Below are 17060 nucleotides of genomic sequence, written 5' to 3' on the forward strand. Positions count from 1 at the left end.
TTCCACATCCCTGCCAGCATTTATCATTGACTGAATTTAGGATGTGGGCCATTCTGACTGGGATAAGGTGGTATCTCAGGGTTGTTTTTATTTGCATTTCCTTTACAGCCAGGGATGATGAACATTTCCTCATGTGTTTCTTTGCCATTTTTATCTCTTTTTCTGAGAAGTCTCTTTTTAGCACCCTTGCCCATTAGGGATTGGTTTCTTGAGTTCCCTGTATATAGTAGATGTTAGGCCTTTGTCTGGCATATTGCTTGTATATTATTATTAATATTATTAATTATTCTAGTGTTTAACCACTGAGCCACATCCCTAGCCTTCGGAGTTTATTTTATGTTTGTTTCTGATGTCTGCGCCCCCCGCACTCCCCGCAGGACTCACTATGTAGCTCAGACTGAGACTTCTGAATGTTGGAATTACGTGTGCACTATTACTCCTGGTCCAGCCTTTGTTTTGTTTTGTTTTTGAGATAGGTCTCACTATGAAGCCCAGAATGGCCTTCAACTCGCTAGGTAGCCCAAATGAATGTAGAATTCATAATTCTCTTTTCTCTGACTCCCAATTTCTGGGATTATAGGTATGTGCCACCATGTCTGGCCCATCTCGAGTGCCACTGTGCCCAGCTATCATGTTTCCTGAGTAACTTGGAATGATAGGTGTGCACCACCATGCCCAGCCATAGGTTGCCATAAAATCTTTTAAACTTTTATTCTCAGGCTGGCTCCAAGCCTCAGACCCTTGATCTCCACCTCCCAAGTAACTAGGATTACAGGCTTAAGCTGTTGTGCACACCCCACCTCACTTTTTAATCAATACTTTCATCTAGTTTCTTGAATAGGCTTTGGACTATCTACAAAACCAGGAGGTTTCAATGTCAATTCTTTTTCTTTTGTAGCTCTGTTACAAAATATGATCAGGCTGATTTCTTTTTTTTTATAAAAAGGACCTTAAACCAGGTGTGTGTGTGTGTGTGTGTGTGTGCATTGCTAAGGAGCAAACTGTGGGCTTGGCAAATGCTAGGCATGAGCTCTACCTCTGAACCCCATTCCCAGGCCTCCAACCCCCAAGCATGCTATATTTTAAAACATCTCCCTAGGTGATTCTGTTTCATAGTCAGGATTGAGAGCTATTGATTTAAAGCACTTGTGTGTGTGTGTGTGCACGCACGTGCGTGTCTCGGGGCTTGAACTCAGAGCCTGAGTGCTGTCCCTGATCATTTTTTGTTCAAGGCTAGCATTCTACATTTGAGCCACAGCTCCACTTCTGGCTTTTTTCAGTAGTTTATTGGAGATAAGAATAATATAAACTTTCCTTCCCCTCAGGCTGTACCATGATCCTCAGACCTCAGCTTCCTGAGTAGCTAGGATGACAGGCATGAGACACCCGTGCCTGGCAAGGACATTCTTTAACTTGTTAAACAGCCTCATCCTGTTCAGGTCATGAGAGGAAAACAAGGCAGCAAAATTCAAGGGAGTGTCTCAAGGCTATTTTGTGATTATCTCAGGCAAGGAAGTCAGTGTACACTGCGTGGAGAGCTGATAATGGTCATGGGAATGGGCATTTAGGATAAGTATAGGATTTTTCTTTCCCCTTTCCCCCCTTCAATTGGTCCTGGGGCTTGAACTCAGGGCCTGGGCACTGTCCCTTAGCTTTTTCTTTTCTTTTCTTTTTTTTTGTCAGTCGTGAGCCTGAACTCTGGGCCTGGGTGCTGTCCCTCAGCTCTTCAGCTCAAGGTAAGTGCTCCACCACTTGAATCACAATGCCACTTCCGGCTTTTTCTGCTTATGTGGTACTGAGGAATCAAACCCAGGGCCTCGGCCTCATGCATGCAAGGCAAGCGCTCTACCATTGAGCCACCTTCCCAGCCCCTGTCCCTTAGCTTTTTCACCAAGGTTGGTGCTTTATCATTGGGGCCACATCTCCTAGTTTTTGTTTCTTTTTTTTTGCTGGTCAATTGGAGAAAAGAGTCTCACAGATTTTTCTGTCTAGGCTGGCTTTGAATTGTAATCCTCAGATCTCAACTTCTCAGTAGCTAGGATTACAGGCATGAACCACCAGTGTCTGGCTAGATTGTTGCCTTCAGATCCTGTGGCCTTATAAAGTTCTCATTATGTAAGTGGAATTCAGAGGCCAGGCGAAGAAATAGGTCTTCAAAATGTAAATAGGTGCTATGGAATGCATAAATATATACCTGGCGTTTCAAAAACAACAAGTATCTACTCCATATTTTTGCGTTGTGTCTATAAAGAAATGCTGGATAAACACCCCTCCCTCACCCAAGTACCTATCACATGTTGTTTTAAACTCCTACGTTTGAAATAAATAAAAATATCATCAGATGGGCTGCTCCAAATGAAATAGACAGAGATGGCAGCCCACACCATCTGTGGGCCTCCATGTCTTCTCTTGGCCCAGTTTGAGAACAAACACATACACACCAAACCACAAAGAGAACTACTGATTTAGAACACATTAAATAAAGCAACATGTAGGATGTCACGGCTGAGCATTCCAAGACAGGACTGGCATACCTCCTCCGAGTGCATGCCTGTGTGTAAGGAAGACAGGATGAGCTGCACTATGCTCTCCTAGGTGGCAGGCAAGGCTGGCTCAATTTCCAATGATTGAGGAAACACTGACTCAGTGATTTGCCTGCCTGGACCATTTTATTCCCTGGAGACGCTTCTGATAGGCACTTGGTTGAGGCCAAGGATTCTCTTCAACATCCCATAATATCCAAGACCCAGGGCATCCTCTTATGATAAAGAATTATCTGGCTTTGTAGATGGATGTGTAGTTCAGTGGTAGAGCACATGCTTTGATTATGCAAGGCCTTGGGTTTGATTCCTTATCCTACAAAGAAAGGAGGGAGAGAGAAGCCTGACACTGGTGGCTCACACGTGTAATCCTAGCTACTTAGGAGGCTGAGATCTGAGAATCACGGTTCAAAGCCAGCCTGGACTGGAAAGTTCATGAGGCTTTTACCTGCAATAAACTACTCAGAAAAATCTGGAAGTGGCTCTATGGCTCAAGTGGTAGAGCACTAGCCTTGTGAACAAACATGCTCAAGGATAGCACCCAGGCCCTGAGTTCAAGCCACAGGACCAGAAAAAAAAAAAAGAAAAGAAAAGAAAAGCAGGAGGAAGGAAGAAAAGAAGGGGGGAGAAGAATGGGTGGAAGGGGAGAGAGAGAAGAGGTGAAAAAGAGTGAAAGTAAAAAGGCATTATCTAGAGTTGGCTGCTGGTGGCTCACACCTATAATCCTAGCTAATCAGGAGGCTGAGATCTGAGGAATGGGATTCAAAGCCAGCCTGGGCAGGAAAGTCTGTGAGACTCTTATGTCCAATAAACTATTCAGAAAAAGCCAGAAGTGGTTCTGTGGCACAAGTGGTAGAATACTATCCTTGAGCAATAAAGCTCAGGGCCAGTACCATAGCTCTGTGGTAGAAATGCTATCTAGCATGTAGAAGGCCCTGGAGTTTGAATCCCTAGCCCCAAACAATTTGCTTAAGGGTAGATACAACCAGCAGGGAAAGGTATGGATAAATTGATTCACCAATGCCAGACATATGCCCATCATATTTAAGAATTCAGGTCCACTATGCTGTGTAAGCGGATAGCCCTGTCCCTCTCTTGGGCACTACTGGAGAACAGTGTTTGACTGGACTCATCTTTAGCCCTACACCTCCCTATTTGTGTGTCTCCATTCATATCTAAGCTTTGTCCAGTGGAACCCCTGGGCCATTGTGGCGGTGATGATGGTGATAGCAAGGACCTCTGTTTCTGGTGCCTCCCACTGGGTGTATCCTAGCAACATGCTCAGCGAGATGCATCTTGGACTTTTAGCATAGCCCCACATTCAGTCCTTTTTGCTTTAGTTTGTTTTTCGGATCTGGTGTTGCCCTTTTGCTTAGGGCCCACTCAGAATGTGATTCTCCTACCACTGCCTTCTGAATAGTTGGGGCTACAGGCATGCGCCATCTCACTCAGCAATTTGTTTTATTAGTCAGTTGTGGGGCTTGAACTCAGGACCTGGGAGCTGTCCCTGAGCTATTTTGCTCATGGCTAGCACTCTACTACTTTGAACCACATCCCCATTTTTGATTTTTAGGTGGTCAATTGGAGATAAGAGTCTCACAGACTATTCTGCCCGGGCTGGCTTTGAACCACAATCCTCAGATCTCAGCTTCCTGAGTAGCTAGGATTACAGGTGTGAGCCATCAGTCCCTGGCAACTTTTATTTTTTTTTTTAACAAGTGGAAGGAATAGAGTCTTGAATAACAATGAAAGTACACCCTAGTGAATTTTCATTATCAAGTATTCTGCACCACACATAGTTGCATGTGATCTATTTTCATACACCTGGCTGTGCGATGGTTGTTCATACCAACGTCACCACAAACCTGTGAATAACAGCATGCTACAGCATCACTCAGGGATGGGAAAACCTCAGTTCCATTTGTCAGCTACCAAGTCCATGGATGATTGAAACATTCACAGTGTGACACATGACTGTTTCTCAGGGGAAGGCAGAAAGAGAGAGAGAGAGAGAGAGACAGAGAGACAGAGAGACAGAGAGACAGAGAGACAGAGACAGAGTGAGAGAGAGACAGAGAAGGCAAGCGGAAGGAAAGAACAGGTAGGAAAATCACTCAATAGCATCCTCAGTTGCATGGTAGAAGCCTTTCTTGTATGAAAGGATTCCTGCCACAAGATGCTACATCTATCAGTCAGGAGGAGAGACAGCAAAGGTCACCTTGACAACCAGGGTAGACAACATGGAGGACAGAATCTAGGGCAACTCTCATGAGCTTGATCTCCAGGTTGTTTCTGTCCTTGTGTGATCCCTTTCTTCGAGCATGGATGAAATCTGGGACTCCCTTCTAACAAGGACATTCAGCAAAAGTTGCCACTTCTGTGATTTTATCATGTGCGGTCAGCATGCCTGCCTGGCTTACAGATGCCACTCCACAGATAAGGCCACGGGGTAAGGAAATGAAGGTAGCCTCTTCTGACAGCCATAAACAGGCAGTAGCTGTAAGCTTTCAAGGAAGAGGATGCTGCCAGCAGCCACATGGGCTTCATAGCAGATCCTCCTCCAGTCAGATCTTAATATGGAACCCTGGGGCCTAGCCAACACTGTGCAGACTTACGGAGCACCCCAGCTAAGCTGTGTCTGCACTGGACATGCGGACAGTTTTATGTTACTAAACCCTTGGTGATATTGTTAGGCAAAAATAACCAACACACATGAACCTTAGTGACAGGCTCTGCTTAAGGCAGGTATCCAGTATTGTTGTTATGTTGTTGTCATCCAGGTTGTTGTCATTTTATGGACTACTATTATCATCGACTAAATAAACATTGGAATAGCTCAGAAGAGAAGATGACCTCCATTAAAATACCATGGAAAGAGAGAGATGGGAACTCCTGATCACTCATTCCTTGAAGTGCTTTCGTTACAGATTGAGGAAACCAGTGGAGATTCTCAGCTCTATTACCTTTCTCTTGGTGCAGAAAAATGTTTTTTTTTTTCTTTTCCTCTTCCTTTTTCTTTTTTTGGCAAAAGCAACTGAGCTGGGAATTGTGCTCTTGTAGATTTCCAAAGGCAACTTTTTGGACCTTGCTGATGGGTGAAGAGGAGAAAAATGTTTTGGAAGAACAACCTCAAATCACACCATCCCTTAATGAGAAATTTCAAATGCTAAAAATAATCCACCAAGCATACCCATTGAAAGAGCAATGCTTTAATGATGATGGGAAAATCTTTATGCCCTGAGAAATTGATCACATTCAGGTTGCTGTCTTGCTTTTATCTTAGTGAGCACAATGTGTGTTGATCTATCACATCCATTTGTTCTCAGTTTTCGAGTGTCTTCTTAAGTAACAACAAACTGTGGGAGTTCACAAATACATAGCTGGTCTCCTATTTCCTGCCTACAGTCCCCATTTGATGCTTGTACATTTCCCCCTCTTAAATCTCTAACATTTATTTGAGTTTGTAGGTTGCCTGCCTTTATATGCCAAAAAAAAAAAAAAAAGTACTTAGGAGGTCTGGGTGTTGGGGATTCACTCCTGTAATCCCAGCTACTCAGGAGGCTGAGATGTGAGAATTGTGATTTGAAGCCAGCCTAGGCAGGAAAGTCTGTGAGACTCTTATCTCCAATAAACCACTCAGAAAACCAGAAGTGGTGCTGTGGCTCAAGTGGTAGAGCGCTAGCCTTCAGCTGAAGAGCTGAAGGACTGCACCCAGGCCCACAGTTCAAGCCCCACAATTGACCAAAAAAAATTGCTATTGCAATGCAGATACTTCTTATTTAGGAACAAGCCAAGTCATTCCATCTTTCCTTCTTTCTCTCCTTCTTTCCCTTTCTTTCTTTCTGTTTCTTTGTTTGTTTCTTTGTTTCTTTCTTTCTTTGTCTCTCTCTCTCTCTCTCTCTCTCTCTTTCTTTCTCTTTTGAGTCACAGTGCCACTTCCAGTTTTCTGGTGGTTAATTGGAGAGAAGGGTCTCATGGACTTTCCTGCCAGAGCTGGCTTTAAACCACAATCCTCAGATCTCAGCCTCCTGAGTAGCTAGGACTATAGGCCTAAGCCACTGGTGCCTGGCTCATTTCATTTTTATTTTTGGTTCTTTTTTCATGACTGTAGTTAAATTTTATAGGTTCTTTTTCCCCCTTTTTGGCTGGTACTGGAGCTTGACCTCAGATCCTGGGCACTCTCCTTTAGCTTTGTTGCTCAAGGCTGGCATCTATCACTTGAACCACACCTCCACTTTTTATTTGGTGGTTAATTGGAGAGACGAGAGTCTCACAAACCTTATTGCCCACAGTAGTTTTGAACCTTGATCCTCAGATTTCAGCCACCAGAGTAGCTAGGATTACAGCTGTGAGCCACTGGCACCAGGCACCTTGTTCCATTTATTTATAGGAGCTAGAGGGTTGAACAGAATCATTTCTCCTTAATCTGAGCTCAATGGATAGTGCTTGTGCAATGGAAAGCTATTGACTTTTCTATATGTTCATCATACTGCGCTATCTCTTGGGACTCTGGTTCATTTTAATGTACTTTTAGTTCAGTCTCTTGGAGATTTTAGGTTTATAGACCCATTCTTTATAAACAATGACAACATTTAATCTCTTTTTTCTGAGGAGTGATATTTGTTCCTCTTTTGTATTTCATTTTTTGTTGTAGTTTGTGGGGCTTGAACTCAGATCCTAGGCACTGTCCCTGAATTCTTTTGCTAGCTCTCTAGCCATTTCAGGTTTAATTGGAGATTAGAGTCTCATGGACTTTGCTTCTCAGGCTGGCTTTGAACCACCATCTTCTTATCTTAGCCTCCTAAGTAGCTAGGATTACAGGCATGAGCCACCAGCACTCCACTCTGGGGTATTTTTTAAGGCCAGAAAAGAGAAATCTAATACATAGTGATTGAAGGAAGAGATTGAAAGAAAGGAAAACAATTTCTTGGACAGAGTGCTTAACAAACCAGTTGCATTGGAAAGATCAGATTCTTTTCTAAGCTTTCTCTTTTAGGAGGGGCACAATAAAGGGGTCATTGCCTTTTGGGGTGAAAGCTCATCTATATGATATTTGTAGAAATAGCCCTTTTTAGGAACTAGACCTGAACCTTGCCTTTCTGTCAACAGCATGTATTGTTAGGTAAATAAAATATACTCAACACTGTCAGGACCTAAAGGAGAGAAAAATGGAGCTGCCCCTGCAGTTACTGGATTCTGCCACTAGATAGCGCTTCAGCTTTGGGGAGGCAAATGCAGACCAAGCAGCAGGTGGAAGAAATTCTGAAGGCTTGAGCTTAATGGTTATTGGAAGAGAAGTATAGGTGCTCACTAGGCAGTATTGGGATGAATGGAGTCTGGAGAAACAGCCTGTTTTCATATGTTTTTACTACTAAACAAGAAAATTAAAATAGACAAGAGAGGGAGGGAAAAAAAAGAAACAACAAAAATAAGCTGCAACAAAATCAGCAACAATGGCATATCATTTGGTAACCACTGGCTATTACATATTTAGAAATATGGAAATTAATAAGTGTTGGTGGAGATGGTGGGAAACTGGTAGGATTAAGGATTGGACTTGAACATACGTATGTCATATTCTTATACGGGAGTGTCACATGAAGATAAGTTCTCAAAAGGAAAAGATTCCCAGGCAATATACATGATATACACAAAAGGCTTTTTTCCCTCCTTTTCTCTCTCTCCTCTTTTATTTCTAAAGGTAAAGAACAGGTTTTAAACCCAAACAGAAATTAAATTCTAGACACGGTTCTACTTCTCTTTAGCCTTCCAAAAAATTGACTTTGTAGGCTTTGTTTATTGAATTCATCTGTGGGCTAACTTCTGATTCTACACACATCATTTAACCTCTTTTGAGTCTAAACGTATGCCTAGTTATTTGAGATTTAAGAATCAAGAGGTGTGAAGGTGCTTTGTAAAATCTAAAGGCAGCAACACCAAGACTAGGAGAAAATATTCCAAAATAATGCATGCAGTAAGAACTGATATGCAGAATGTATAAAGAATACTAACAGGAGTTGGGTGTCAGTGGCTCACGCCTGTAATCCTAGCTACTCAGGAGGCTGAGATCTGAGGATCACAGTTCAAAGCCATCCCAGGCAGGAAAGTCCGTGATACTCTTCTCTCCAATTAACCACCAGAAAAACTGGAAGTGGCGCTGTGGCCAAGTGGTAGAGTGCTTGCTATGAGCTGAAGAGCTGAGGAACAGCACCCAGGCCCAGAGTTCAAGCCCCATGACTGACAAAAAAAAAGAATATTTACAATTTAACAACAAACAGTAAATGTCTCACTTGGTGCCAGTGTCATGTCTCATGCCTATAATCCTAGTTACTCAGGAGCCTGAGAGCTGAGGATCATGATTGAAGACCAGCCTGGGCAGACTTTTTTTTTTTTTGTCGATAGTGAGGCCTGAACTCTGAGCCTGGACACTGTCCCTCAGCCCTTCAGCTCAAGGCTAGTATTCTACAACTTGAGCCACAGCACTACTTCTGGCCTTTTCTGCTTATATGGTGCAGAGGAATCGAACCCAGAGCCCCAGGCATGCAAGGCAAGCACTCTACAACTGAGCCACCTTCCCAGCCCCCTGGGCAGACTCTTATCTCCAATAAACAACCAAAAGGCTTGCACCAAGGTAGGCCCTGAGCTCAAGATCTAGTACGAAAGCTTGTGTGCACGCACGTGTACGCGCACACACACACAGAGCTATGAGCTATAAAATATATTGCCTGTCAGCCCAACAACTTTAGGAGAGTTTGATAATCCTCAGTGCATTTTTAATACAAGAAACTCGGGCACCTGATTTACATCAACTGTTCTATCAGAGTAAGAAACTAATAAAAACAAAAGTAAGAAAAATATATCATAAAAAAAACTACAGCAGTCCAATTCTCCTTTCTCTGGATATTCAACATAATAATTCCTGATGCTGAGTTAGAAAACCCTGCTTTAGAGAGATTAGATGAATGGCAGTCTCTCAAAATTGATGAAAAGCATATCCTTGTTATAGACTTGTCTTGCACCTTGGCTGAACTCCAAGAAGACAAAGGTTTTGTCCTGGGAATAGGATTAGATGTGTGCTCGCTGTCTTTCACTTGGGTTTATCTTAGGTCCGCAGGTAATAATACATTTTAAATCGAATTGATTCTACCCTTCTTGTCAAACTAACATTTATTTAAAAAAAAAATCCCTCACCTATCCCCACCCACCCTCTCATTTCTTGAACTGGGAGTTACATACATCTTACTCCAAGCAACAACCCTCCAGATTGTTCACAGTGCCTGGCTTTGATGAACCCCCAATACATGTATTCTCTGAACCATGGATGACTGATATAAGCCACAGAGGAGTGGCTGTGCCCTCAGCATTCAGGAGCAGAGAGCAGGAGGATCAAGAGTTTGAGGTTAAATCAGGCATGGGTGTCTCATGCCTATAATCCTCCCAACTCAGGAGTCTGAATCTGAGGTTCTAAGCCAGCTGGGGTAGACAGATCCAAGACATTCTTACCTCCAATTAGCCACCAGGTGTGGCTGAAGTGGTAGCGTGCCACCCTGAGCAGGAAAGCCAAAAGAGAGCAAGAAGGGCCTAAATTCAAGCCTCAGTATTGACACAAGAATACGTGTGTGCACGCGCGTGCACACACACACAAACACACACACCCACACAAAGAGTTTGAGGCTGGCCTGAAGAGATGGAGAGAGAGAGATAGACAGAGGCAGAGATATAGACAGACAGAGACAGACAGAGAGAACAAAAATATGGGGATTAAAATAACTTGATTAAACTTAGAAGACCTCATCAAATGTCTTTCATTCATTCACTCACCCACTCAACTATCATTTATTGAGTGCCTGCTATTTGCTGCACTATTTTAGGTATGAAAGGGACAGCAGGAGACACACCATGCAAAAGTCCCCTAATCAAGTCTGGGGCAGTAGCTCAGTGATATAGCATTCACCTAGCAAGCTTAAGGCCCCAAACTAATAGCAGAAGATAACAACTATAATGTGCTACCTAATATTACCACCATTCAGTTCATCTTTAAAAGCAACATTTTTTTTCCTCATCTACATGTATGGGAAAGGTTTCTGTTTTCTTCCTTCTGCTCAGCATTTCAAATTAGAGAGAAGCCATAATTAAGTGATAAAAAGAAAATGGTCTTGGAGCTAAAATTCTGGTCCCCAGGGTATGTGAAGGTGTGTGACTTGAACTTCTTGAAGGTTAAAGTTCTCTGAAGGTCATATAAGGGGGAGGACCATAGTGCTTTCTTTGGAGCTTGTCTCTATGGATGAGACTTTCCTCTCACCTTGCCAATCTCAAGCCCTGGTTTAACCTCCTAAATGTTTAGAAGCATGTCTCATTTTTATGCATTTTTTTTCCCCTGGACTAGAACAGCCTTTACAACAAAAGCAGAGGCTAAGAGATGCTCTAACGCCTTCTGACACGCATTTTATGTAGCAGAAAGAATCTGGGAATCAGTCCAGGAGTTTCAGACCTATCCTGACCCCCCCTATAATGGCAAGATCTTTTAGTAGTCACTCCGTTTCTCTAAATATCAGACTCCTACCCATATAATGTGGAATGTTTTCCTTCCTCCCAGGGCTATGGTAAGGATTAAAGGAGCCAAGATATATGATAAAAAGGGGAGAGGGCTTCATAAACAGTACTTACTATTATTGTTGTTATTATTTTTTGTCGGTCGTGGGGCTTGAACTCTGGGCCTGGGCACTGTCCCTCAGCTCTTCAGCTCAAGGCTAGTGCCCTACCACTTGAGCCACAGCGCCACTTCCGGCTTTTTGGTGGTTAATTGGAGATAAGAGTCTCACTCACTTTCTTGTCGGGGGCTGGCTTTGAACTGTGGGATCCTCTGACCCCAGCCTCCTGGGTCGACAGGACTACAGGTAGGAGACCCTGGCGCCGGGCTTTGGTTGGTCTTTCAGTGTCCTTGCAGGCGGCCTCAGGAGCCCTTCACCAACCTGTGGCTTGACAATCGGAGATGCTGTCACCGAGATCGCCTGAAGGTTAAATGCAAAACCTTTGCTGCCTCCGAGGGACCGGGGCGGGGGGGGGGGGGGGGGCGAATGGTCACCATAGTAACGAGCACTTCGCCACGTAGGAGGGTCAAGATATTTTGCAGGCAGAGAGGCTTTGCTCCTCCGCAGGCGCCCGCTGTCAGCAAAGGACGGCGGCGCCGGGGGACCCTCCCGAGGGATCCGCTCTAACAGACGCGTCCCTAAACACGCCACTCCCCACAACCGCCAATTTCAAACTCACAAGACCAGCCAGGCCGGGCCTGCCTCTCCCTTCCTCCTATTGGTCACCCACCTAAGGAAGAAACAATTTGATTGGCTTTCCCCTCCACTTCCCCTAGTCCCTTTAAGGACTTGGGTACGGCCTGGTTTGCGACGTAAGCGGTCCATCATAGATTTCCGGAACGATGATTGGCGTAGATACAGTTAAGACCCGCCCACTCCCGTTCCCGGGTTCAAACGCCGCGGCGGGAGGCCCGGGGAACGCGAGGCGCAAGCTAGGCCTGTCTGTAGACTGTGAGTTCGGCTCCCTCCACACCTTCAATTCCCTGCCAGGCCTGGGGGGAAAGGGCGGCCTTCGTCCTCCACCAATTCCGTCCCCGGGCCGCGGTGTGTGTGTCGGGGGGCGGGGGCGTTGGTGGGGAAAATCTTCCCGCGTCCCCGCCCTGCCGGGGAGCTGGAGGTCTGCGGGGCGGTGCCGGAGGCCGGGCGACACCTGGGCTTCCCCTTCCACGGGCGGAGGCTCCGCTGTCTCCTATCAGCTTGACCTTTGTGTTTTCAGTTGGAGCCTGGCTGCTAGTTCCTCACTACCCGTGTGACCTTAGCCATCAACTCAACCCCTCTGTTCTGGTGTCCTCAGACACCTCAGACCCCTTCCATTCCCCCCTTTCACCGCACCGCCTCCCCCCCCCCCCCCCCCCCAAGCTGCTCCAGCCCCTGTGATCTGGCTGCTGTTAGAGAGGCCTGCCCTGCCTCTGGACCTCTGCCCTTGCCCTGGCTGTTTTTGCTGGCAGGGATATTATTCCTTCCCCTTTCTCCATCCCCCTCCTTCCCCCCATATTAACGAGGTTTGTTCTCCGGGAAGTTTACTCTGATCACACTGAGAAATTGCGTCTCCCAGGCTGCCCAGCCCTTCTTTGCACTGACCTGGCTTTATTTCTTTTGAAAATTCCACAGTATCCCCTTGCAACATACTTTATATGGTTGGCTTAGTTCAGTCATCCAACTCAGTAACTAGTTACAGTTACCATGTGCAGGGGGCTATGTGGAGGCGGAAATCCTCAGCTTTCTGGAGCTTACATTCTTATTAACAAAGAATTAATTTTGATGTTGGTCCTGGGGCTTGAACTCAGGGCCTTAGTAGTTGCTGGTGTTCTATTTCAGCCACAGCTCCACTTCTGGCTTTTTGCTGGTTCATTGGATACAAGAATCTCATGGGCTTTTCCTGGCTAGGCTGGTTTGGAACCCTGATCCTCACATCTCAGCATCCTGAGTAGCTAGGATTACAGGTGTGAGCCATTGATACTTGGCTTTACATTCTGAATTTTATTTTTGGTGGTGGTGGTGGTGGTGGTGGTAGATAGTAAGCAAGTTTGCCAAATGGGTTTACTTCCTGGCTTCAGGGAGTAAAATTTCTAGGTTTTCATCTCCGTGGCCAGACTGAGAGCTTCCTAAAACTGGTGTGAGGGTGGCTGTTTTCACCTCCCTATCCTTGAAGCTCATGGGAGATCAGATCTGTCAAACCCTTCCTGCTCAAAACATCAATACCACTCACTTGACCTTTCTTCCATATCCTTCAGCTCCAGTAGGGAGATGCTGAAGTTCAAGTATGGAGCCAGGAACCCGCAGGATGCTGGTACTGCTGAGCCCATTGCCAGCCGGGCCTCCAGGCTGAATCTCTTCTTCCAGGTAATAAGTTTCCTGCCTGTGATCATCACCTGTGTTTAATTTCTTGTCATTTACTCTTCTTTGTATTCTAGGACCAAGGCTAATACTCTAGGTGAAATCTTAATCTTCCCCCCTTCTCCTCCTTCCCCCCAGTACCTGGGCTTGAACTTAGGGCCTTGAGCTCTTGCTTGGTTGGCTTTCTTGCTCACAGCTGGTGCTCTACCACTTGAGCTACACTTCCAGGTCAGCTTTTTGCTGGTTAATTGGAGCTGGTTCAAAGCCAGCCCAAGATGGCTTTGAACCATGATCCTCTGGATCTCAGCTTCCTGAGTAGTAAGATTACAGATGTTTACCACCACTGTTTTTGTTTTTTTTTTTTTTTGGTTTCTCATGGGCCTTGAACTCTGGGCCCGGGCACTGTCCCTCAGCTCTTCAGCTCAAGGCGAGCATTCTACCACTTGAGCCACAATGCCATTTCCAGTTTTCTGGTGGTTTATTGGAGATAAGAGTTTCACTGACTTTTCCTGCCTGGGCTGGCTTTGAACTGCGATCCTCAGATCTCAGCTTCCTGAATAGCTAGGATTACAGGCGTGAGACACCAGCACTCTGCCACCTGGCTGTATTTGATGTTTTATAGGTACTGAATATATTTGGGTTTTTCTTTTTTTTTTTTTGGTCTGGTCGTGGGGCCTGAACTCTGGGCCTGGCGCTGTCCCTCAGCTCTTCAGCTCAAGGCTAGCGCTCTACCACTTGAGCCACAGCGCCACTTCCGGCTTTTTTCTTTTTTTTTTGCTTATGTGGTACTGAGGAATCGAACCGAGGGCCTCAGGCATGCAAGGCAAGCGCTCTACCACTGAGCCATCTTCCCAGCCCCGGTACTGAATATATTTGGAAAGGGAGCCACTATGAAGGCACCTGAACTTGTCCTGGGAGATCTTAACGCTTTCTTTCTTTCTTTTTTTTATTGTGAAAATACTGTACAGAGGGGTTACAATTACATGGGCAAGATCATGAGTACATTTCTTTTTTTTTTTTTTTTTGGGTCTGGTCGTGGGGCCTGAACTCTGGGCCTGGGCACTGTCCCTCAGCTCTTCAGCTCAAGGCTAGCACTCTACTACTTGAGCCACAGCGCCACTTCTGGCTTTTTTCTTTTTGCTTATGTGGTGTTGAGGAATCGAACCCAGAGCCTCAGGAATGCAAGGCAAGCGCTCTACCACTGAGCCACCTTCCCAGCCCCCATGAGTACATTTCTTATCAAGCATTGTAGCCTCCTCCTTTGTTTCCCCTTCCCAACCCTTCCCATCTTCCCCTCGCCCCCCCACACCAAAGTTGTAAAGTTTGGATCTTAACACTTTCTTATTCCTTATACTTTTATTCTAAACATTTTCCTTTTTTGGAGAAAGCAAAACAAATGAACAGAGACACTTAAAAAAAGAAACCACCTAAAACTTCTGTAAACATAATTTTAGTTTACTTGTTCATTCAAGGGATATTTACTTTTTTAGATTAAAGACAATAATTTTGATAGCACCTGTGCCACTCAGAACCCTCTCACAATAAATAACATTTCCTTCATCTTAGAAATATTAACATTTAAAGCCAGGTGCCTGTGGCTCACGCCTGTAATCCTAGTTACTCAGGAGGCTGAGCTCTGAGGATGGTGGTTCAAAGCCATCCTGGGCAAGAAACTGTGAGACTCTTATCTCCAATAAACCACTCAGAAAACTGGAAATGGCACTGTGGCTCAAGTGGTAGAGCTCTAGACTTGAGCTAAAGAGCTCAGGGACAGCATCCAGACCCAGAGTTCAAGCCCATGACCACCACCACCACCAACAAAAAGAAATATTAACATTTAAAGTATCTGCCTGGCAAGTGTCAGGTCCTGAGTTCAAGTCCCATCACCACTCACCCATCCCGAAAGGAAAAAAAAAAAAACCCTCCCACTGTATCAACTCTACCAACTTCACATTGTTGCTCTGGGGATGAAACCTCCAGAAAGTGAACCTAAGGACAAACCAGCCGCTGTTAATGCAAGGGTAACATACACCTTCTGTTGATCTCCTGTGACTGGCAAAGCTGTTTCCATCTAAGCTGTTCCAGGGAGGTTTGGATACATTATCGAATTTGTTTCCCATTCAGGTAAATATTTGAGACTGATTCCAGTCTGTCTTCCTCCTTCCCACCCAGCAGCCCTTGGCAGCAGTGTTCTAGGTCAATGGTTGGCAGACTTCCAGAGCCAGAGAAATATCACAAGTCACTAGGAGGCCATCACTCTGTGAGCTTTTTATTTTGCCAAGTAAGGAGGTAGAAAACAAATACAAAGAAAAACCTATTACCTCCTGGCCTTTTTTTTTTTTTTTTTTTCTTTCCTAAAGAAAGGGCATTTTAAGAAAACACCAAGAGAGGAAGAATAGCATCTCAGAATACAGGCCTGATTTTCAATCTGAATATACTCAGCTTTATGAAAAGAGGCATCATGGAGCGTTTGTTTCTTTTTCAGTTCCCTGTGGGCTGTTGAAAACTTAGTAAGAATCGGAGAGCCCCTAGTTGGTCTAAACTCACCAACGAGCAGAACAAACAAAGAATCTCATTTTTATGAATTAGGGGGCAACTGCAGCTGCAGTGACAGCTCAGGCGGCCTTGTGACCCAGGGCTAGCCAATCCCTGATTGAACTCTGCAACTCCTGGGAAAAAATAAATTGCTCACAAAACAAATTTTAAGCTATAATGTAGAAGATTTTAATTTAGGAGGTTAGGGATAGGGACAGAATCTGTTTGATTTTTAGTTAGGTTCCTCCCCTCCCCCTACCAACCCCAGTTCACATGTAATCAGCCTTTAGGTTATTCAAGCTACTGTGTCACAAGTTAAAAGATTGATTCCCAAAGTTAAAAGACTGATTTTTTTTTTTTCTTCCTCCTTAGGATTTTTCAGGTTGACTATAGTCAACTAGGTAACTCTTTGCTTTACCCTATGACATCATCTGTTGCCTCTGGGATTGGAGCATCTGGGTACTGACTGCTGGCTAGCACCCCTCTGTTCCTCTAAGGGACCTCATTGCTCCATATTTTTCATCAGTCAGTGGTCTAGTCCAGGGCTCTTTACTTTTTTTTGCTGGTCCTGGGGCTTGAACTCAGGGCTTGAGCCCTGTCCCTGAACCTCTTTGTGCTCAAGGCCAGCATTCTACCACTTGAGCTACAGCACTACTTCTGGCTTTTTCTGTGGAGTTTATTAGAGATAAGAGTCTTAGAGGGCTGAGAAGGTTGCTTAAGTGGTAGAGTATTTGTCTTGCAGGCATGACGCCCTGTGTTCGATTCTTTATTACCACATAAAAAACTGGAAATGGCGCTGTGGCTCAAGTGGTAGAGTGCTAGCTTTGAGTAAAAACAGCTCAGGGACAGTGCCTAGGCCCTGAGTTCAAGCCCCAGGACTGGCAAAAAAAAAAAGAAAAAAGTCTTACGGACTTTCTTGCCTGGGCTGGCTTTAAACTGTGATCTCAGATCTCAGCCTCTTGAGTAGCTAGTATTACAGACATGAGCCACCAGCACCTGGCTAATTATTTTCCACTAAATAATAAACATTTTACATTTTTAGAGTCATAGAATCTCT

At 44.8% G+C, this 17060-nt stretch overlaps 1 protein-coding gene across 10 annotated transcripts in view; it reads left to right on the forward strand.

The window, feature by feature from the left end:
• The first annotated feature begins 12035 nt into the window (after nt 1-12035).
• Cit (citron rho-interacting serine/threonine kinase) overlaps nt 12036-17060 on the forward strand; it is a 166004-nt gene continuing 160979 nt past the window's right edge. For all 10 annotated transcript variants that reach the window (XM_042669642.1, XM_042669643.1, XM_042669647.1 and 7 more), the window contains exons 1-2: nt 12036-12082; nt 13366-13474. In XM_042669642.1, coding sequence (XP_042525576.1) covers nt 13379-13474 — 96 coding nt within the window. In that variant the 5' untranslated portion in view covers nt 12036-12082; nt 13366-13378. The remainder of the gene's footprint in view (nt 12083-13365; nt 13475-17060) is intronic.

The sequence above is a fragment of the Dipodomys spectabilis genome, unplaced genomic scaffold, assembly GCF_019054845.1.
Source record: "Dipodomys spectabilis isolate Male_0828 unplaced genomic scaffold, ASM1905484v1 ptg000499l, whole genome shotgun sequence".
Taxonomy (NCBI): domain Eukaryota; kingdom Metazoa; phylum Chordata; class Mammalia; order Rodentia; family Heteromyidae; genus Dipodomys; species Dipodomys spectabilis.